Source organism: Podarcis raffonei, chromosome 1 (genome assembly GCF_027172205.1).
Source record: "Podarcis raffonei isolate rPodRaf1 chromosome 1, rPodRaf1.pri, whole genome shotgun sequence".
Taxonomy (NCBI): Eukaryota; Metazoa; Chordata; class Lepidosauria; order Squamata; family Lacertidae; genus Podarcis; species Podarcis raffonei.
The window spans coordinates 113,470,102-113,491,901 of record NC_070602.1 but is presented as its reverse complement, the minus strand read 5'-3'; the positions used below and the strand labels follow the sequence as shown (position 1 = coordinate 113,491,901).

Below are 21,800 nucleotides of genomic sequence, written 5' to 3'. Positions count from 1 at the left end.
AATGTACACAGAGTCATAAGATCAGAAAGTCATGCAGATGAAACTCTGCGTCCACAGGTCATCTACAATGTTTTTCCACCCTTACATAACCCAGAAGGGATTGATTGTCCTGTTTAAGAGTACCCGCATTCGAAAGGACACCACCAATAAAATATAAATCTACACATATAAAATGGAAGTATGCCTTTTAAATCACCAGAGGCCCTACAGTAAAGGTGGACAACCTACAGACCTTGGCCTAGTTTCATGCAGGGGGGTGACAGTGAGTGGCAAAAAAAAGAGTGTGTGTCAGGATTCAGCCCAGGCCAGGCCTGGAACCCAAGGAACAAGGGAAGCAGGACCTCCTGGCAGATCTCCACACTATGAATGCTACTGAGGAGATGTTGAATCCAGACATGCCTGCCCCAGGACTGGAGGTTAGTGCACTGGGTTCCTGGCTGGCTCTCAGGCGCTCCTCCTTATCTGCCCCAGAGCTACAGAAGCATAGCTGACAGGGTTCCAGGTAAGACTTTCGGGGCCACCACAAAAGTGTTCAGCTAGGGTACTTGGCAGGAGGTGGAAGCACATGGAAGCCGCTCCCTGGATCAGGGCCTGGATACGAGCAAGGAAAAAAGGAGAAGCCTCCAAGTCCCAATTCTGAGCTGACCCATTCGTGGAGCAACATCTCTGTTAGCTTGAGGCTTCCTGAAATAGGCATACGGACTGAGAATGGGGGAAGGGGGTGGCAGAAGAAGAGAAGAGGAGTTTGGATTTGATATCCCGCTTTATCACTACCCTAAGGAGTCTCAAAGCGGCTAACATTCTCCTTTCCCTTCCTCCCTCACAACAAACACTCTGTGAGGTGAGTGAGGCTGAGAGACTTCAGAGAAGTGTGACTAGCCCAAGGTCTCCCAGCAGCTGCATGTGGAGGAGCGGAGACACGAACCCGGTTCACCAGATTACGAGTCCACAGCTCTTAACCACTACACCACAGTGGCTCTCTGGCAGTAGATAGAGAAATGGCCCCATTTTGTGAAGGAGTCTCTTCCAACTGATGGGCCCCTTCATTGTCAAAAGAATGACAACAGCATAAAGTTGTTTGAACAACATATTGGAAGAAAATCCAGTCAGCTCTTCCATCTATTTTTCTCAAGCACATTACATAAAGGAAGCACCTCAAGTCTGCCAACTATGAGGATGGGGCGGATCAACAATAGAACTGTTTCAATCAATAATAATAACAGAGAGTCTTGCTGTGGGTTTAGCCTGAAAGCAGACAGGCCTATATTAAACATGCACAATATTAGATTATTAGTGCCCTCCCCCCCAAAAATATAAATGCCCCCCCCCTGAAACTTCTTAGTACAGTGGTACCTCAGGTTAAGTACTTAATTCGTTCCGGAGGTCCGTTCTTAACCTGAAACTGTTCTTAACCTGAAGCACCACTTTAGCTAATGGGGCCTCCTGCTGGTGCCGCGCCGCCAGAGCATGATTTATGTTCTCATCCTGAAGCAAAGTTCTTAACCTGAAGCACTATTTCTGGGTGAGTGGAGTATGTAACCTGAAGCGTATGTAACCTGAGGTACCACTGTACTATGTAAAGATCACTTCACAGTAGACAAAAAAATGCCACCATGTGTACAAATCGCAGGATGTAACAACTATGTGTAGCTCTCTGTTGCATATGACTAAAATGGAAGCTTCTGTAAACATCTTGTTGCATTCATTTGACATTTACATGGACGCAAGCAATCATCATTCAACATTTGTTCCTGTATGTGCACCTCCTCAATGGAATTTAGTTCCAAGCAAGTTTACTTGTGGAGGTTGGGGCAGTCCAGAAGGTGACAATATCTGCAATAGAAACCATGTAAGGACATGATGTGGTTTCTCATGTGTCTGAGTTTGATTTCTATATAGTCAAATATAAGCATCAGGTTGTAGAGATTTCCCCTTCTCTCACCAAATATTGCTTATAGTACAAAGGAAGAAAAACTGCAAGCTGTCCACATGTATCTCCATTGTTTTAATGTACAGCTTGACCTGTGCAAGTTTACCTGAAAGCAAGTCCCACTGAGTTGCGTGGAACTTACTCCCATGAGAAACAATTCACCGGAGCTTACTCCCTGGCAAGTGTGCATAGGATTGCAGCTTTACAACAAAATCCTATGCAAGTCTACTCAGAATAAGTCCTTTCAAGTTCAACGGGACTTACTCTCAGTAAGTAGGTACAGGTTTGCAGCCTTAAAGTATTACAACAGTAATAGGAAGGATTGCACAAAACAAAGAAACTTTTATATTCCTACTTTTCTATATATACTTGATCCTTTGACAAGCTAACACAGTTTGGTTGTAATATTGACCAAATTGTTGAAAGCAGTTTGTCAGAGGAGCTAGAAAATATACTTTAAAAGGCACTTACATGTGACAAACTTCTTTCCTAGTTTCATTATGGTTCATAAAAAAAAAAAATCCAACTCAGGAACTGGCAATGACTGAAGAAAACAACAACCCTATCTACCGGAGATCTAAAATAATGTCATGAGTATATTTTACTGATGGGTTCAAGTCCGTTCTCTTGGTCCTAATTAGCATTTTTCTCTTCTCCACTTTCTTTATTTTTATTTTTTTAATCTCCAATGGACACCTTAGCCGAATCTATCAGCTTTGACAGAAGGCCGAAATCCTGGCAGTGAACTATAAATTGACCATTTCCATAAAAAGAGCTGCTAAATGAGAAACCATGTGCTCAGTATAAAACTAATTTCATGCTTTCAAAAGCACACAGTGGCTTCTAGCAAGATAGTGGCCCTGGGACTTGCAAAGACAGATTGGCTAATACAAATGGGTTTGCTCCTGGTTAGCCATGCTTTACGTGTACTGCCAGTAAATGGAAATTCTCAAATCTTCAGTCAAACAAACATGTTCTTATCTGTAACTCAGTCGTTGGGAGCTATAAAAACAAATACTTCATGAATAAATTTAATGGGGAAAGCATTAGATAGGTTAGTTTCTACTGAAAGATCTGCAAAGCTACTTAAATAGTTATTTTGTAAGAAGAAATGCCAGTTTCATAATGCTAGCCTGTAATTTTCTCTTCATTGGGGACAATACTACCCAGACCTAAAACAAATAACTAAAACAACACCTACCTCAATGAAGATAAGCAAGCCCACAGCAAGGTTTAATGAATAATATTCACACTGAAGTGATTGGCTAGAACTTTTTAGACAAGTAAACATAACTTAATCCTCTGCCAGAATGTTTTGAAACTTAAGGGGTGGGCGATATGAACTTCACAAATTAGTTTCAGCAATATATTTCTGCTTTAAAAAAAAGAAAGATGTGCAGCACTTAAAATGTCATATTTAATTAAAGCATGCTTAGATGGCAGTGACAGTAATTTTATGCCTCTCATAAAACAAGTTGTCATTGCAAATGAATTAGTGGAGGTTGTCCTGTGACTGACAGGTCATACCGTTTAATACTCACAGAGTCAGACTCCCGTTTTCATTACTCCAGTATGCAGTCCATTGCTTTTATCTTATTTTATTAGTTGCAAGTCATGTTAGTAATTTATCTCCTGTATAATATCCCTTCCACGAGTCAAGCTTTCTGCTAAGTAGGGTTCAGTGCCCTGCATATCATTTTTGATCACAAGTACACAATCTCACTGATGATTAGCCTCATCAATTAATGATCAGCATGTCATATTGTACCAATAGATGGATTCTGATATATTTGAAATAACTAAGAGCTAGAACAGCCTCTTCTCCAAGTAAAATGACAGGAAACCGAAAGGGGTTAACGTTTACAATGTCATCATTTTCTCATTATTTTTCTAGCCTTTTGTGTTGTCTCTGCCGGCACAAATGAAACACAAAATTCCACTTCCACACACATACAGAAATGATGCCAAGCATGGGATAAATGTATAGGAATGTGCCTCAAAGCAATTCTGTAATGCTTACTCATAATAATAATAATAATAAAATTCATTGCTCACCTCTGCTAGGAAGTCCACTCCACATTTTGGTAGTACTAAATATCCAGCTCATAAAAGAAACCAGGTTAGAAACACAAAACTTCCAGTATGTGAGCAGAAAGAGGTATGGTGAACACTACAGAGGCTTGGCTCTCCAACCCTGATCATCTGTGTGACAGTAAACTGTTACACAGTGCAGCTCTAAACCTTCTCTGCTGCCGGCTTATTTGCACTGCTCATTGAAAATCCTTTACATGCTGGCAGCATTTTAGGGAAGGACAAGCACACTGAGTCATTTGTAAAGAAAGCAGAGCAATTTCAGTTCCACACATTCATTCGTACTGAAACACACACACACACACACACACCACACACACACACAGACACACACACACTGTCAAAGTAAGGTCTCTGGGATGGATTTATGGTGAGGAAAAGGCAACCTTAAGGCTTCATTACCAACGCAGGGGATTCAGTGGCTGTGATCAAATTCAAGCAAAAGACGGATGATTATGAAATGGCTCTACAGATATAGCTGCAAGCCACGCAGAATGAAGAATCATCTTCCCAAACTGAGCAAGTGTCAAAATTAGCTCTGGGTTTTCCACAGTGACAGAGGAACATCCGGAGCCAATATGCTGATGGGGAGGCGGAGGTTATTATTGGAGGTGGTTTTAAAAATGAAAACAGTGACATATTGACTGAGGGGTTTTTGTTTTGTTTTTTGCTACTAAGAAAATGAACAACACATGTTCAGAAAACAAGAAACATCAGTTATATGCTATCCTAAAATAGCTAAAAACATAAAGCCTTTTTTCCCACCAAGACAGAAATGAATGTGGTAAACATTTAGAGCTAAACTATGGACTACTGACCTTGCAAACTGGCTAGCCATTTGTAGCCAGCACAGACTGGCAATGCGGGGGACCAGTTCACATGAGAACCCTAGCATAGAGGAATTGGGGGGGGGTGCGTTTAACCTTTGTCCACTACTATGGCCCCAATCCAGATTTGGTGGCCTGTGCCTGCAATTTGCACTGTGGAAAAATGCTTCCCAATTCATTTCAGCAACATTTTTTCCTTGTATATAGATATGCAGCAAACAGAACATGTGCTTTGGACGCTAGACCATATGGTGCTCGTTTGGTGTCCAACCATTCCTTCAGTTGAACTGCACCTTATGATGTGTACATCTCTACCCGTTTGCTTTTCCCTCACTTGCTCTCACCAGCCCCAGCCCCACTGCTGATTTCTTCTTCAAAGGTCTCTCTTTTTTTTTTTTTAGTCCCCAAACTCTTGTCAGTCAAAATGGAGGGGCAGGTAGTCATCTTCCCAAATCGCTTCCAGCTACCAATTGTTTTTTACCTTTGAAATTTTATTCTGTACCTTTGTGCTCCCCCTTTGCTGTTGGACCTACTTCTACACTCTTAACTGATCTTGGCCCTTTGTTTACCTTTCTTCTCTTTCACAACACTCGACCCTTGCCCCTTCATGACTTCAGTATTCATGAACATCTCACTGATCAAGTTACCTTCCACTTCCCCCCTCCCCCCCAACTAAACTCCTCCAGAGGCCTGTGACTTTGGACAGACTCGGCCACTCACTGTCCCGTTCACTCCCTTGACCTTGTGTTCTACAAGAACTGTTATGTACTGGGCTCCCTGCCCTAAGAGAACACCCTCTTTCTGACCACCACATTATCACTCACAGTGTGTACCTTCTCTACCTCCACACCTCTGCTTCTTGTCTCTACTGTAACCTGCAGTCTGATAACACTCTCTTGAAATGTCATCATCCCTTTATGTCACCTGGCACATCTGACCACTGCTCTAGATCAAGGTAGCCAATGTATGATGTTGGAGTACAACTCCCACCTGCAGCCCCAATGGAAGATGGGAATTGTCATCCATCCAACAGCATCTAGAGCGCACCGTGTTGGCCACCCCACTCCAAACTCTGTTGTTTCAACACCAACTCCTCCCTATACTTAAATCTTAGCTTGTTTGTTCTACTGTCCTACCAAGCTATTCGGCACGCTTGCTCCCAGCTCAGCATAGGTCTTCCATACATTATCCCCATTCATGTCCTCAGGGTGCTATGTGCATTTTGAGGCATTAAAAAAAAGCCTGGCTCATTTTAAATCCATACCAGGGGTGCCAACTTGAATAAAATATTGGGGGCCCCAGATAAGCCCCGCCCTTCATAATCAATCACATGATGCTGTCCATTCGCACCATTTGAATGGAAATGTTAATCAGCTTGGGGGGGGGCTGGCCCCCTCAAATGTTTTATTGTGGGGCCGAAGGGACCTCAGCCCCAAGGAGTTGGCTGCTATGCCTCATACTCTGCTCTTTATCTGGCCAAGCATCATTACTGACCATTTTCAACAATCCTGAAGCTTCTTTTCTACCTTTTATGCTCACCTAAAGCCTGCCTTCTCTTCCTCAGTTTCTGTCAGAACCTCACCAACTTCAGTAACAAATTGCAATTTATCTGCCAAAATCTTTCTCTGTCCCTTCACTGCATCCATTCATCTTCCACCTCCCTCAGATGCCAGTGTTTGTTGATGAGATGGAAAAAATGCAAAGAATGTATAGATGTGTATATTAGGCAGAACTGTATGTAAAAATGTGTACAGTAGAAGAAACTAAACACTAAAACGCTGGTGAATTTTCATGAGGTAAGTCCATTTACCTTCTCTGCAGGGAGGCGGTGGTTGCAGCACGGTGTGGCTTGCTGCTGGGGCAGGGGGAGAGATTAAAATGGCTGGTGGAGGACGCCACATCCTCCTCCGCCAGCTGTGGTGATTGACATGGCCCACCTGCAACTTCAGCCAATCACATGTGGGCTGGGGCTTGAGTTTTCAGGAGCAGACTTGACTGGGAGCTTCTCATTGAGATCCTCAGTCAGCTCCACTCACTGGGCTTAAATAAGGAGTGCACACAATCTTGGCAGCTCCGTCAGAGCCGGATCACCCACCCACCCTCCCTCTCTTGGCAGCACACTACGACTCGCCCAAAGGAGTGGGCTGGTCATATGCACGATCTCCCTATCTAAATCTCGGTCCCTATTTTCAGGGCCAGGCAGGATTTTTTTCCTCCAGACATATTGGGTCTGTCTCAAGGTTTTCACCTTCCTCATAGCAATTGTCACCACTTAATGGCGGATAAGGCATTGGGATGGGTTGTTAGTCAAGGCAGTGGGGTTGGGAGTCTCAACACCCCCCTCAAGGAAAGGGATACCCTGTTAAGGAGGTCCAGGGGAGAGGGGCTTCTATCCAGGTGCCCACACAGGGTTGTTGGGCCATGTTACTAAACTTATAGTGGTGATTCTGCTGGGTCGCATCTATGTCCTAGGGTGATCCCTAACTTAGGATCAACCCTAATGAACAACCATCCAGCAGGATGGATATATAACCAACACGTTAGCCAAAGCCGACTGACACCTGTAATCCAATAAAGTTGCGGCCTATTTGATCCCAAATCCTTGTTTTGTGACTACAACTCATGCCACTGCTTAGGCCCGGTTACAGGCTGACTGAGCCTGTGCTCACAAAACATCACCTCAAACCAATGTGGAAAACTGAACTTAATATTGGAAAAATGAGAAACTGAGGTAAACAAAAATTAATATATTCAGCCATCGCTCTCCAACTCCATTCTCTAGTCCATATACAATCAGACTTCTGTCCTCTCCAGCTACACTCCACTAAAGCTGTCCTTGTATATCCTCTCAGCACTACATCTAAAGAGCCCCTCTGTCCTTGTCTGATACAATTTAACATTATTAATACAAGAAATAAAAATACCCTGACAAAAAGACAACTGGGCCTATGCACACAAGAGCTATTAATCACAATCTACTATTCTGAAAAGTGATTTCCACTTTGATTACACACTTTAAAATATTCTCCATAATCTTAATTTTTCCCTACCCCCCCAAATGCTTATGACAGGTAACAACATGCAGCTGAGGAAAACTCTATTTACCCATCACCACTTGGCTGAAGTCAACTGACTCTCTATTCCTGACTGCAAAACGCTTTTTAAAAGCAGAAAGCCCCAACTGGAAAAGTACGCTTCGCTACATTGAACCCAAATGTACCTCCCATCCCCAAGGCTGAGAGACCGGGGGCGGGGGGAATCACACCAAACAGCACAAGAGAAAAGGCAGGATATATGTGTGATAAACAATGATAAAGGGTGAATTGATAAAAAGGAAACACATATTGTACATACGGCAACAAAAAAGCAAAAAGCTCACCTCAAACATGGAGAAGAGGCCAGACTCGGCTGAATGTGCATTTCAGCCAATGGTTTATCTGTCAATGAAGTTGCAAAAAGGTATGAGAAAGCACTCACTCTGCAGCTGAGGATGGGTTGCAGGTCCTGCCTTTCCCCAGCTCCTTTCAGTGATCATCATGAGGTATGAAGAGCAGATACGTTCCTCTCTCAGGTAAAAAGGTAAAGGGACCCCTGACCATTAGGTCCAGTCGTGGCCAACTCTGGGGTTGGGGAGCTCATCTCGCTTTATTGGCTGAGAGAGCTGGCATACAGCTTCCGGGTCATGTGACCAGCATGACTAAGCCGCTTCTGGTGAACCAGAGCAGCGCATGGAAACGCCGTTTACCTTCCCGCCGGAGCGGTACCTATTTATCTACTTGGACTTTGACGTGCTTTCGAACTGCTAGGTTGGCAGGAGCAGGGACCGAACAACGGGAGCTCACCCTGTCATGGGGATTCGAACTGCCAACCTTCTGATCGGCAAGTCCTAGGCTCTGTGGTTTAACCCACAGCACCACTCAGGTAGAAAGATATTATTGGTTTATTCCTTACACCTGACAGTCTTTACTGTGGCAAATATTAGTGTACACATGGCGTACACAAACAAGGCACATCTGCTGAACAGCTGCATAGGTCCTTACAAGTAAGTGGTGCTCACAATCCCAGAAATAAGTATGTTTCCTTTTAGATGTTATACCTCAACATCCCAATACCTTACAATTTGTTTGGGGGAAATAAACACCAACCAGCTGTTTCTGTGAGAACAATGAGCAAGAAGTATTCACGCCCGGAGACTTACTCCTATCAATTTGGGATCTGGTGATAAGTTACAAAAGGTGTAAGAAGCCCTTTCTCACTTACTGAAAAAACTACATGTGAAAAGTATTCAGGAATCCTAATAATTATTGTGATAGCATCACTGTGAAACTGGTTTCAATAATCAAGAGACAGCTATAATATATTCCATGGGAATAAAATGTGTACTGCAACATGCAAAAGGAAGTCTTTCTTTTAAAAATACCCACATTAACTTCATATAGTTATAAGCTGTTTTGTAGTGCATCTGGTTTAAAGATCAAAACCAAACTTTTAAACTCATTACAAATGGTAATTATGTAAATTAATCATTTTAATCATCTAACAACATCACAAAAACAGATTTTGTAGGTACACATAACTACACTAGCACAGCATAATTATTTGCTATTCTGATAAATAAAACATGAAATAAAGTAAGTGTTTTAGCATTTACTTCTAAATTGCTGGAGAACACTGATTATGGCTTGGGTACTATTTCACATTCCTTAAAGAGGAAAAATCACTGTGATGACATTAAAATATAGCGGAGTTGAACGCAAAAATGGGTCGGGGGTGGAAAGCACAAACTTGAGTTGATAATGTTTTTACAAACTTTCTGTAACCCAAGCTGACCTCTGATGTATCTTCATGGGCAGGATAAAGAGTGAATCATATTATTTTATTATTTTTTTAAAAAAACAGCATGGGGGAAAAGGGTGAACTAATGGGATTTTTTTTGCATCTCAGCCAGTAATATTTTCATTACAGTTGCATGGAGATTTCCATTTTTCAATGTTGTTAATAAACTACTCTGATTAATACTTCCACCCAATTAAACAAACACAGCAAAAACTGGCAGAAGATGAAAACTTCACATGCCATGGAAAACCCTGAAATGACATGTGCCATTTCTACAGAGGCTGCACTGCCAAGTAAAACCAGATGGCTCGGCTTAAAATGTTTCAAAACTTGACACATTTGTCATTTTGTCACCATTTGCCCATGCACTCTACACCGACAGAACTTCATAGGGAAATAAATCCTGCAGTTTTCTGTACTTCGTAGAGTATCCCCAAATGCCTTCCCAAACATCCCTTTGCAGCTGCGCTCAGCTAAATTCAGTTACAAGAGGGCAAACTATAACACAGACCATGCCTTATTAAGCTAAAATTGTTCTGATTCTCCAAAAAAGAGATCTTTATCATTGTCTAATAACATCACTTGTTTCCCCTTCTGTTTTCCACCCCCAGCTTTTTTTCTTTTTTGCATATATGTATAAAGAAGGCTGATCGCCAAAGAATTGATGCTTTTGAATTATGGCGCTGGAGGAGACTCTTGAGAGTCCCATGGACTGCAAGAAGATCAAACCTATCCATTCTGAAGGAAATCAGCCCTGAGTGCTCACTGGAAGGACAGATCCTGAAGCTGAGGCTCCAATACTTTGGCCACCTCATGAGAAGAGAAGACTCCCTGGAAAAGACCCTGATGTTGGGAAAGATGGAGGGCACAAGGAGAAGGGGACGACAGAGGACGAGATGTCCGAGACAGTGTTCTCGAAGCTACCAGCATAAGTTTGATCAAACTATGGTAGGCAGTGGAAGACAGGAGTGCCTGGCGTGCTCTGGTCCATGGGGTCACGAAGAGTCGAACACGACTAAACGACTAAACAACAACAACAAATACATGCATACCTGATTTCAGTTCGTGCCTCTCAAAGGCTGGTTACTGTAAATTATACTCTATGATACACCTGTGTTTTTCGAACAGATGCCTCAGCTTCTTGCAGTGTTAACCTGTTTTGGTACTCCTGTACAATCAGTGTCTCATATTTTAGTACAAAGATATGAAACACGTCAGAATTTGGCTCTGATTGATAAACGGCTGCTTAAACATTCTTTTAAGGAAATAACAAACCCCAAAGACATGTGTATCTTCCCCTGTGCCATACACCCACAAAGAACAGTCATAGCAGTGTCAATAATAGGAAGCTTTAAAGGGATAGAAGAGACATTTGATTCACAAAACGGGCCTTACGTGCAATGATTGCAATCTACTTTGTACAAATAGATACCGGCAGAGCACTCCTCTCATATCTACTCTGAAGTAACTCACATTTGAATTCAGTAGTACTTACTCCCAGGTAAGTACGTACAGGTTGCAGCTAAAGGGAGGAGGAGGGAGACATACTCACATTACCACCTTAGAGAACAGTGTAGTTGTTGCCTTTTCGGTGTGTTTTACAGCTTTCCTGTGCCGCACAGCTGATCACATCAGCACAGCTTCATTAGTATCAGATTGGTTTGCGTTTGTGCACATACCAGGGGGTGTTGACTAGTGGGAATATCTTTACTCTATGCATATGTGTTCAGTCCTTGGCTAGAGACAAATTAGGAATGGTTTAAAGGACTGCGAAACAGGTTTGAGAAACGAAAAGCAGTATTTTGTAACAAATTACAGGAAACGTATACCTTTTGGATAACGTTATATGAACCGAAATTGAAAGCTCAGGGCTGGAAACACAGTGAGAGCAAATGAGAGTGTGAACACAGCTACATTCCCTAAATCATCTCCATGCGGAGTGACTGTAGCCAGTTCACTAAAAACCATCATTCTGTGAATGCTTACGGCACCATCTTGTGGAAGCTTTTTAAACGTACACTGAAACTAGCTGGGTGATAGCTAAAAAGACAATGTCATAGGGATGAGTATTTTCTTTTTACAGTTATGTCGCTGGAGATGATCTAAGTGTTTTTGGTATTTGTATGAATTATATTTGTTTGTATGTATATAGTAAAAAAGGGGGGGCGGGGAGTCACTACCGTGCTTCTACTATACATTTGATACAGTTGTCATTGTTATCTGGGGTACTCAGATTTTATTCTCTTCCCCACTGCCCCATATACAAGAAGTCCTTTCCTCATTCCTATTTCCTCCTACACATACCATGTTTCTGGTCCCCCCCCCCCCAGTGCTCTTTAAATAGTTAAGGAAAACAGTATCTGGAGAATATTCAAAATCTGAAAGTGATAAAGTTGCGACCATAGTGACCTTAGTAAATAAAAAGCAGGAATATAGTGAGAATGCACACAATGCTGGTTGTAATGGTACTAATATACTGAAATGTGCCACTGTGGAGTTGAGCAAAACACTAGAAAAGGCCATCACTGGACGATGACCTCACAGGTACTTTTGGAATGGGAGCCCAGTTTTCCAGTAAGCTTAAATGCTGGCAAGTTTTTTTTTGGCGAAAGATATGGAGCTACAGAAATTCACCCCCACACACCCTCACACACACATTTCCACAGCACAAGAGGCACGGTTTTATATTATATTTAACAACTTAAATACTCTTTGAGTTGGATGCATGATGGACCAAGGCCCTTTGCTGCTTGAGGAGGAGAGATGCTTTTCCTCTGTTCCACTTATAGAAACGAACGAAAAACAGCAGAGAGAGAGATTTAGTGCAATTTATGCCCAAACCTAAACACAGCAATATATATCAAAATTAGAAGGTCAAGAAGAATTATAAATAAGGTCATCATCTGGCGCTGAAAAGAAATAACACATACGCGCTAGGAAAGCCTTTCTGCTTACCAGTTTGTTTCTGGAGTCTTAAAGACCTGAATGATTTGGGACCAGTGTATCTTGAGAACCACCAGCTCCCTTAGGAATTGTCCTGTCATCCAAGATTTTCTACTGAGGCCCTGCTTCATGGCCTCTGTCATCCAAAGAATAGAGAGCGGACATGAGAGACAAGACGTTTTCGTTGTTGTTGTCACAGCCCTGAGTCACTTGTAATGCTCTGTTGAAGGAAGTCTGTCTGGCCATGTGGCTGTTCACCTGCCAGCAAATAACCAGGACCCAGGGCTTTTTTCAGCTGGAACTCAGTTCCAGCACCTGTCAAGGTATGTGCCATTGCTATTATAAGAGAACGAGGGAGGTGTTCATGGTGAGTTCTGGCCCTTCTTTTTCTAGAAAAACAGCACTGCCAAGACTGTATCTTTTTTCAGTGGGTGTTTTGGGGCTTTGCTTTTTAAGATGGTATTTTGTGTCCTGCCATTTTCATATCCAAGTTTTGTGTGTGTGTGTGTGAACTTTGGTGTGTCGTTTGCCACCTTGAACATTTTTATAGCAAGGAGGGATGCAAACATTGAAAAAAATATGAAGTAGTTTACATCAGTGCCAACAAACAGCATTAACTTTAGGTGATGGGTGAACTTGCTCTGTTGGGAAGGAGGGAACTAATTTGTTAACCAGAACTAGCGAAGAGCCAGTGTTACAGCTGCACCTCCCCCTAAATGTAACTTTGAAACAGGCCGCTTACATCTTGTTTTGTGTTTATTCCTTCAAAACACAGCCTGATCTGCCACAGGTGTGAACTGCAAATGCCAATCATTCTATAGTTCCATTCAAATCAAACAAAGGCGGTACAGAAGCAAGGGGGGTTCTTTTTTTTTTAGAAGTGTGAAGTATTTACATGGAACAACTGCAAAAAAAGTGAAACTTCCAAGGTGTAAAAGGGCGAATGCTTCACATCTATGAAAACAAATAAGCTTTCCGCTACTGAGATTTTAAATCTGTCACTGCATTAATACTTTGCTGCACCAGCAGAAGCTGTTCAAAAGCAGCTACCTCTGTCTCCTCCAGATAGTGTTTCTTAAATACAGACACCCTTTTCCATCTGTCTTAGCATAAGAAAGGATGATGGATACTGTTTTTTTAAAAGGTGACCTCCAAAAGATTATTTAAAGAGAAAATAGGATCCAAGCATATTCTGCATCTTTATGAGAAGAAAAGAGACACACTCTCTCTCTATATATATCACAGCCCCAAATGAACCAGCGATAATTTTATTCTTGTAAGGCTGAGACAGGCTTCTCTAAAGGCACATGGATAAGCTGCAGGAAGTGTGGGATTTCAATTTGACCCTCACTTAAGGAATCTTGTGAAAATTAGGTGAAATGTGGTTGATTATGAGCCCTACCCCTTCTGCTGATTTGAAGTGTGATGACATTAATAAGGTAAGCTATGCTATCTCGTATTAAAACAAACAACATAAAATAATGAAATAAAACATTGCCCCACCCGCTGTCTTAGCACAACTGCACATGACATTACATCACTTCTTGGTGCCTAAACTGAACCATCAATATAGCACTTTTGGATACTCATGTATACAGAAGTTTTCAGAAATTATGTTCCCCAACTCTTTGTGGGGAATCAGGGTTGAGGAACCTGATGTTGCTGGACTAGAACTCCCATAATCTCTGACCATTAGTCATTCTATCTGGGAGGGACAGGAGTTAAGGGTCCCCCTGCAGGGACACAGGTTCTCCACTCTTGCCCAAACAAGCCCACGCAAAGTTGAGGAAGGAGTGGGATGGTGCCTGCATCAGTACACTTTGTAACTGCTATGTTCCTTCTATCTTCGGATTCAAAGATGCAATGCACAGGGTAGCAGGCAGCAGATGTTCCAGGCTGCTAGAGCCACCCACCCACTCTGCCCAGCCCATCTGTATCTGAAGTTCCCTCAGTAGGTGAAGAATTATCGGGAGTGGTGGTGGTGGTAGTTTATTGGGTGGGAATTGTGACATCACAATGGAACCAAGTGAGAAGCTGTGGCCATTGGCCACACTAGCTGGGGCTGATGGGACTCTAATAACATGTGGAGCACCATATGCTCCTCATCCCTGGTCCGGAGCAGGGTTTCCCAAACTTGGGTCTCTCCAGCTGTTTTCGGACTACAATTCCCATCATCCCTGACCACAGGTCTTGCCAGCTAGGGACGATGGAAGCTGTAATCCAAAAACAGCTGGAGACCCAAGGTTCGGAAACGCTGGTCTAGAGCAGGGGTAAGGTGAAGGTAAAGGGACCCCTGACCATTAGGTCCAGTCGCGGATGATTCTGGGGTTGCAGCGCTCATCTCGCTTTATTGGCCGAGGGAGCCAGCGTACAGCTTCTGGGTCATGTGGCCAGCATGACTAAGCCGCTTCTGGCGAAACCAGAGCAGTGCATGGAAACGCCGTTTACCTTCCCGCCGGAGCGGTACCTATTTATCTACTTGCACTTTGATGTGCTTTCGAACTGCTAGATTGGCAGGAGCAGGGACCGAGCAACGGGAGCTCGCCCCATCGAAGGGATTCGAACCACCGGCCTTCTGATCGGCAAGCCCTAGGCTCTGTGGTTTAACCCACAGCGCCACCCGCATCCCAGAGCAGGGGTAGTCAACCTTTTCATACCTACCGCCCACTAATGCATCTTTCTTGATGGTAAAATTTCCTTACCGCCCACTAGTGCTGCAGTAACATGAACCCCCTGCCGCCCACCAGGAATCCTGAAACACCCACTAGGGACCAGGCGGTAGGGACCAGGCAGACTACCCTTGGTCTACAGTACAATACTCAAAGGCTGGCACTACAGGGAGCAAACAAAAGGGGGGAGGCTTAATGTCTCTGACACTTTAGATTAAACTTAAGATCTCTCTCTCTCTCATATATAATGAAAAAATGTACCTGTGCTGGAACCTGCAAACAAATTGCCTGCGTTCGTGTTTGCAGGTAGCTTCCCATTATTCAGCTGTTTTACTCTTTTCAGATGAGACTTTCCATTGTAATGAAGCTGAGCTTGCGCTGCTGAGTTCAACTGTATATTGCACACATCACAGAAGGAAAACAGTATCTTCTTTTTCTCTTTACTTAATTGGCAGTCAGCCCTGTCGTGTCTTTGTCCTTTATCTTCAAAGCCCCTCAGAAATGCAGATTGATTCATAATTCCATCTCCAAATATGTGGTCAGGACTTGCCGGGTGTTTCATACCTACACAAATGGGAGGGGGGAAGAAAGGAACGAGGTCAGAAACCAAATATAAAAGTACTTCAAGTCAGCATTCTCTTTCATAAACCTGTTTTTTTATTATGCACTATTCTATTCCGTTCCGCTAATAATTATAATAAAAATACATAATATAAAAAAGTAAATATAGGCAGTGCTTCTCACAGTTCTTCATAGGCTGCTGTTCCTGCAGATATACGTGACACAGGCTGTGGCTCAATGGCAAATAAAAACTGTTAGTATTCAATTATTGGGATCAATCTTCATTTTCTTGTTCCAGTAGTTATCTCTTCTTTTTAGAGAGAGTTTTTATATTTCTTCCAGTATAAAACTTCTCAATACAATATTCCCATTTCTCTCCTTCCGCCTCCCACTTTCATTTCCTCCTTTAAATTTCGGGTGTGCATATAGTTGCTTAATGCAATCAGCAATATATTAAAGCCAATGGATGAAAAAATGTTCCCTTTCTCTGCTTCATTCCTCATACCTTTATTAATCTCCCTCTGTACAAGTTAACATAATGATCTGTAAAGTTAATAACCACCTTTAAAAAACTGCTGCTCCAGGACCAAACCACATGGTATTATATCCATGATCAGATCTCCCAACATTTACACTTTTGCTTTTCTGCAGCATGGGAGATTATGTGGGTTCTGTATTATTTTTCTGGAGTAGCAGCACTGAGGGTGGAGAGGTACTACGTGCAAATGCTGCTCAGTCACTTCAGGTGGTTCAACACCCGATACAGCAACATGCGATGGGAAAAACAAAAGGGTACTATGTGCTTTCATACTGTCAAAAACCCTGAAGGTGTCAATTTATTCAGTAAAACCTTCTACAAGCCTGAGAAGCTCTTCATTAGGAAAACGATTTATTAAATCCATGCCCTCTCCTGTACTGGCACAAAGCACGTTACTTTCTATTGTTATGGGTAATATGTAATGGTGGCTGTTCACTGACAGACAAGAATCTATTAGCAGAATGCAGGTGGAGGTGATTTTGATCAACCCACCCTCCCCCAGCAGCACTTCCTCAAATTTAGAGGGAGTGCAGGGTGTTGTGGAGGGGTGCTGAAATGTGGCATCACCATCATCATCACTTATTGTGGTTGTTAGTTTCTTAGTGGCTTTATCTTGCCCAGGGCAACCCAAAGCGACTTACAACCAACCAAGCAGATAAATTAAGATTATGCATCTCAATTATTTATTGTTGTGATTGAAAAGGTATGGCATTCTTAACACATACCCAAAATACATGAGTTTTGCTGTTTCAAAATAAACGACTAAAAACAGACCAAAACAAAGTGTGTCTTTCGGAATAGGCAAAACACATGAATTTTGGGGGACGCACCTTTAATATTCCAGCACACCCTTTTAGGACACCTGGAAACACAATTTTGACTGCATCACCCATGCACCATGTTGAAAGACAACAAGCACAACTAGAGAACTAGAGAAGTAAAATATACTTCCTTGGGTAATAAAAATAAATTCTTAAATGAAAAACAGAACTAGAGGTGGTTTTGGTGGTTTCCCAATCATCAAAGAAACTCTCCCAGGGACTCATAGAAATCTGGGCCTTAGCATCTTCCAAAAGTGCTGTAAGAACTGGATTTATAATAAAGAACTGGATTTATAATAAAGTATTTCTATTCTATTCTATTATTTCTATTTATTATTTTTATGGTGGTAGTTCTCTCTCTCCCTTTTGCTCCCAGCATATATATATATATATTTAACTTGTTGGGATCAGATCCGAGTGCTTCTAACAGAGGGTGAGTGAGGTTATATACATATTTTTACATATATAAAAGTTAAGAAGTGATGTTGGAAAAAGATAGGCAGGGCAGTACTATTTTTAAAAAAATACCACGTTAACCTGGACATTGTTCAAAATGTTCATTCTCTTAGGTTTTTTCCTTTGCATTTTAGTGTTTCCCCCCCTAATTAAATAGAAGTACTACTTGAAGAAGAGGCAGCTTTCCACATACAATGTTGCCTTTGTCACTCTTCTGTCGCTTATAAAAAGTTATAATTATAATTGCTACTTTGCACTCTTTTACTTATTTTTAGCTCTGGATATTAATTATAACCCCCAGGAGCCTGCTGAAATTGACTTCTGTGCTACAGTGCCACCTAGATGTTAATCCTTCTAAGGAGAAATGACAATATCCTATTAATATAATTTAGAATAGTCTCTGATAGTCTAATTTACATGTGGCTTGAAAATTCCATTTGGATCTAAATAGGGCCACCCCTCTAAGGAATATGAGGCAGAGTTACTAACTGGCTATGGCGGGGGCGGGGGCATATAAGGAGACCATTTAAATATATATATATATATATCTCTGGACCACTTGCCATAATTTTAGGCTGGTTGATAAGAGTCTCCATCTGAGCTATTTTTATTATTTTTAAGTAAAAGTCAGCAGCAGCATTTCACTTATCATGCATTCTCTCTCTTACCTTGCATTAAGCACTATAGGATTACTGCAATATGCTCTATGTAGAGCTTCCCTTGTGCTTGTTCCAGAAGTATAAAGACTTTTCCCAATGACTCCTCAAAAGGAGGCAAAATCACAGAAAAAAACCATAAGGATGAGGAACCCTGGGAGCATGAGGCAGAGCTTGTTAAACTGAAGGCAAGCATATAGATTGTGGCTTGCATTCAGCATATCACCTAATGTGTGTGGATGTGTGTAAGGAAATTGAAGTTCCATGTTCTTCTTCAAAGGCTATCCTGTATCCCCAACCTCCCTCCTTCCTCTCTCTGAAACGGAGGAATTAATCAGAAGTGATGGTGTACAATTCAAACGAGAAATAGTAGAGCATGGCCAGATCTTGTAGAGGCTAACCAGATGTTTGGTAGCAATATTTTTTTATTGAAAAGTTTTCAATTATAAAGAAATAAAAGTGATGCAAAGAAAAAGAGAGAAAAGAAAAAGGCACAAAAATGTGTAGAAAGGAAGAATATACATAGGCAATACACGAAAAATACCCTAACCCATACATTCTTATATAATTTTGATATTATTATCCTAATACATAAGTAAATATTTATAGCCTACTACATTTTGTATAAAGTCATTCCAAATATTGTCCTATTTATCCAAAGTTGTGAGTGTTACCATAATATCAATCCATTTATTAAAGCGGATTATATCCTTTATTCTTCATCAATATCAGTCTCTTGGCTACCATTAGAGCATGCAGAATCCATTTTTGTTGCCTTGATATTAACTTCCATACAATAGGTACATAGTTCAGAAGAATGTTCTCCGATGAAAATTTTAGCTTTTTCTGGGCGGTCATAATTATACACTCCAGCACTTTCTCCCAAGACTTAGTAAGTATAGAACTCTGTACATCTGGCAACCCTCCAGATGTTGTACGGTTACCTTTCCAACCATCCCTGACCATTTGCCCTGCTGGTTGTACTTGATGGGAGCTGGAGTCTTAAACATCTAGAAGAACACAGGTTAGCCTACTCCTGTTCCAGGTGGTCTCCACTCTACAGTCCTCCAAATTCTGTGGGCGCCATACAGCTCAAATCTCATCTTCCCTCCCCCCACATATTGCATTTAAATGTAGGGAGCCTCTGGCTGCAATATTTTCTCCATGAATTTCACATGGCCATATATTTCCTCATGCAAAGTTCAGGCAGGTTTTCTTGTTATCCTTGTAGCCAAGGAGAAGGACGGAGAAATGTACTTTGCACCACTATGTCATCTCTTCTGAGGGTGGGGTGACCGGAATGTGTACACGGAATTCTAAATGCAACCACGTCATTGATCTAGATACTTAATATTCTGTAATATTTACTGTTCTTAGCTGGGAGACCCAAAAATAAATATACCCGAAATGAGCTAAAAGTGTCTTCTGTTCCCGCTGCAGAATGCCTTAACAGTGGGCAAAAGCATCTAACAATTTTGAAGGATGGGGTAGCCATGTATAGAAATACGCTATTATAGGTCTCCTTCAGATAAATATTTATCCTTATATTCAGTTTGTAGGAATTATATTACAGTTATAAAAGTGTGGTATATGATAAAATCGGGGGGCGGGGGGTTTGAGCAGGAACTTGTGGTAACTGAGTTCCCTTATCTTTTTTAAATTAAATAATTATTTTTTTGTTGGGGTGGGGTGGGGCCGGAGTGGATATACACCCAATGCCTGAGCCAAAAATCCACCTATATCTGTAATCAATAAAGTTGTGGGCATTTCTAATCCAGTTCATTGCCTGCTTGTGTTTATTAATCACTACTTACTTTTAGCCACTGCCTGGGGCAGCGGTGGGGGGTGGCACTGTGACTGGGCCCCGCAATAAACAAACAAACTTCCTGGTGAGTTTCCTCACCTTTTCCCCCCAGAAAAAAAAACCACACTGGATATAATTATAATATGGAATGTATCCGAACCAGTTCAAAGTGTGAACCAGTTACTAAATCATTTTTTTGAAGTTAGAAATGGAAGTGCTAATGAGGTTTAATACACGGATAGGGTGTCCTGTGACCCCAGACATTGAGAATCTTATCACTTTTCTAATGACTGCTGAAAAGCACAGAGATTATTCACATTAATTCAGCTATTGTTAGTGGTCACTGCCAATGCTGTACGGCACCATGCAGTTGTTTCATAGAAACGATGTAATGCCTAAGCAGCAGCCCTTTCCATTAACAATCTCCAAGTGCTATAAGTCACTGGAAGGCATGATATAACATTACAACTAATCAGATTAAGTACCTGCCCATCTCTATTACCAAGTAACTTTTAATTCATAAGGATAGTGGTGCCAGCAACTGTGCTTAGCCACCCTCATAAAAGCTCCGGGGTCAAACTCTCAGTGACTGACCACAGAACCATAGAGTTGGATCATCAAATCTGTGGCCTTAAAATGAGGTACACATATTTAAAACATCTCCAGCAGTTGCCTGCCTAATGATAATCTTTTCCTGGAAACCACCAAGGATAGAAATTACAAGGCATCTCTAGGCACCATGTATACTATTGCTCAGTTGTTATAATACCTATATTAAATCAGCAGCACATTTAAAATACACTTGGAGGGATTAGATGGAAGCAGGGGACATGGATATTGCTGTGTTACAAGTCTATTAGCAAAACTGATGTTGCATCTTTTTGGACTGTATAAGGATGGCTGACACACTAAAGAAATATATCCTCCATGTAGTGTTATAAGAACCTTTGTCCAGCTCACAGAGATTTAATCCTCTTTGGGGTGTACTGGGCATTCGTGGGCATCCAACTTGGATTTTTGGCTCCACGGGAACAAGACCGTCCCATTCAAGTCTTTCTAGCCTTAGATTTCAATGTGACGTGACACAAACTCTCACTTGATTAAGTATTGTATTTTTCTGACTGTCGCTTGGGTGACTATTTCCTCTCTACTACACATGAACCCTTTTCAAGATCCCTGGCCAACTCCTGCACCTGATGAAGCCCTTGCCTACAAAGCTCTTGCCACGATACATTTGTCAGTCGTTAGCGCATCACATCCATGCATTATTTCCCTGCTGTTTCCTAAATCTATCTTGAGATAGATTGTTCCAGGGTTATCATAAACAGGTAACCATATTCTCTTGGTTCAAGTGTGTTTTCTCTAGGATAAACTCATTCCATTCGTTCAGCTATTTCACAGTTTATGTACAATGCCTTCATTATATTTATAGTTTTCTGTTCCTCCAATTCCCCCCTCCCCGCCCCAGTTCACCATTCTCCTTGAAGAATGGCACCAAGGACAAAACATTGTCCTACACATGAGGTCTTATTAGTGCTGACTACAGCAGCATAGCCTAGTTTTCAAGTCTTGGAAATATAGCTCCTGTTAACACAATGTAGAGCAGCTTTTTGTAAGGCTGCATTACACTGACAATTCCTGTACCATTTAGGTAAACGTCATCAGGAC

At 41.7% G+C, this 21,800-nt stretch overlaps 1 protein-coding gene across 5 annotated transcripts in view; it reads right to left on the bottom strand.

The window, feature by feature from the left end:
* The window catches only part of ZNF385B (zinc finger protein 385B), a 193,859-nt gene that overhangs the window by 139,773 nt on the left and 32,286 nt on the right, over positions 1–21,800 (bottom strand). For 3 of the 5 annotated variants that reach the window (XM_053409721.1, XM_053409711.1, XM_053409731.1), the window contains exon 2: positions 15,558–15,860. In XM_053409721.1, coding sequence (XP_053265696.1) covers positions 15,558–15,858 — 301 coding nt within the window. In that variant the 5' untranslated portion in view covers positions 15,859–15,860. Of the gene's footprint in view, positions 1–3,985; positions 4,255–4,423; positions 4,506–15,557; positions 15,861–21,800 lie in introns of those variants that run through there. The other 2 variants (XM_053409759.1, XM_053409740.1) reach the window with 2 other exon arrangements.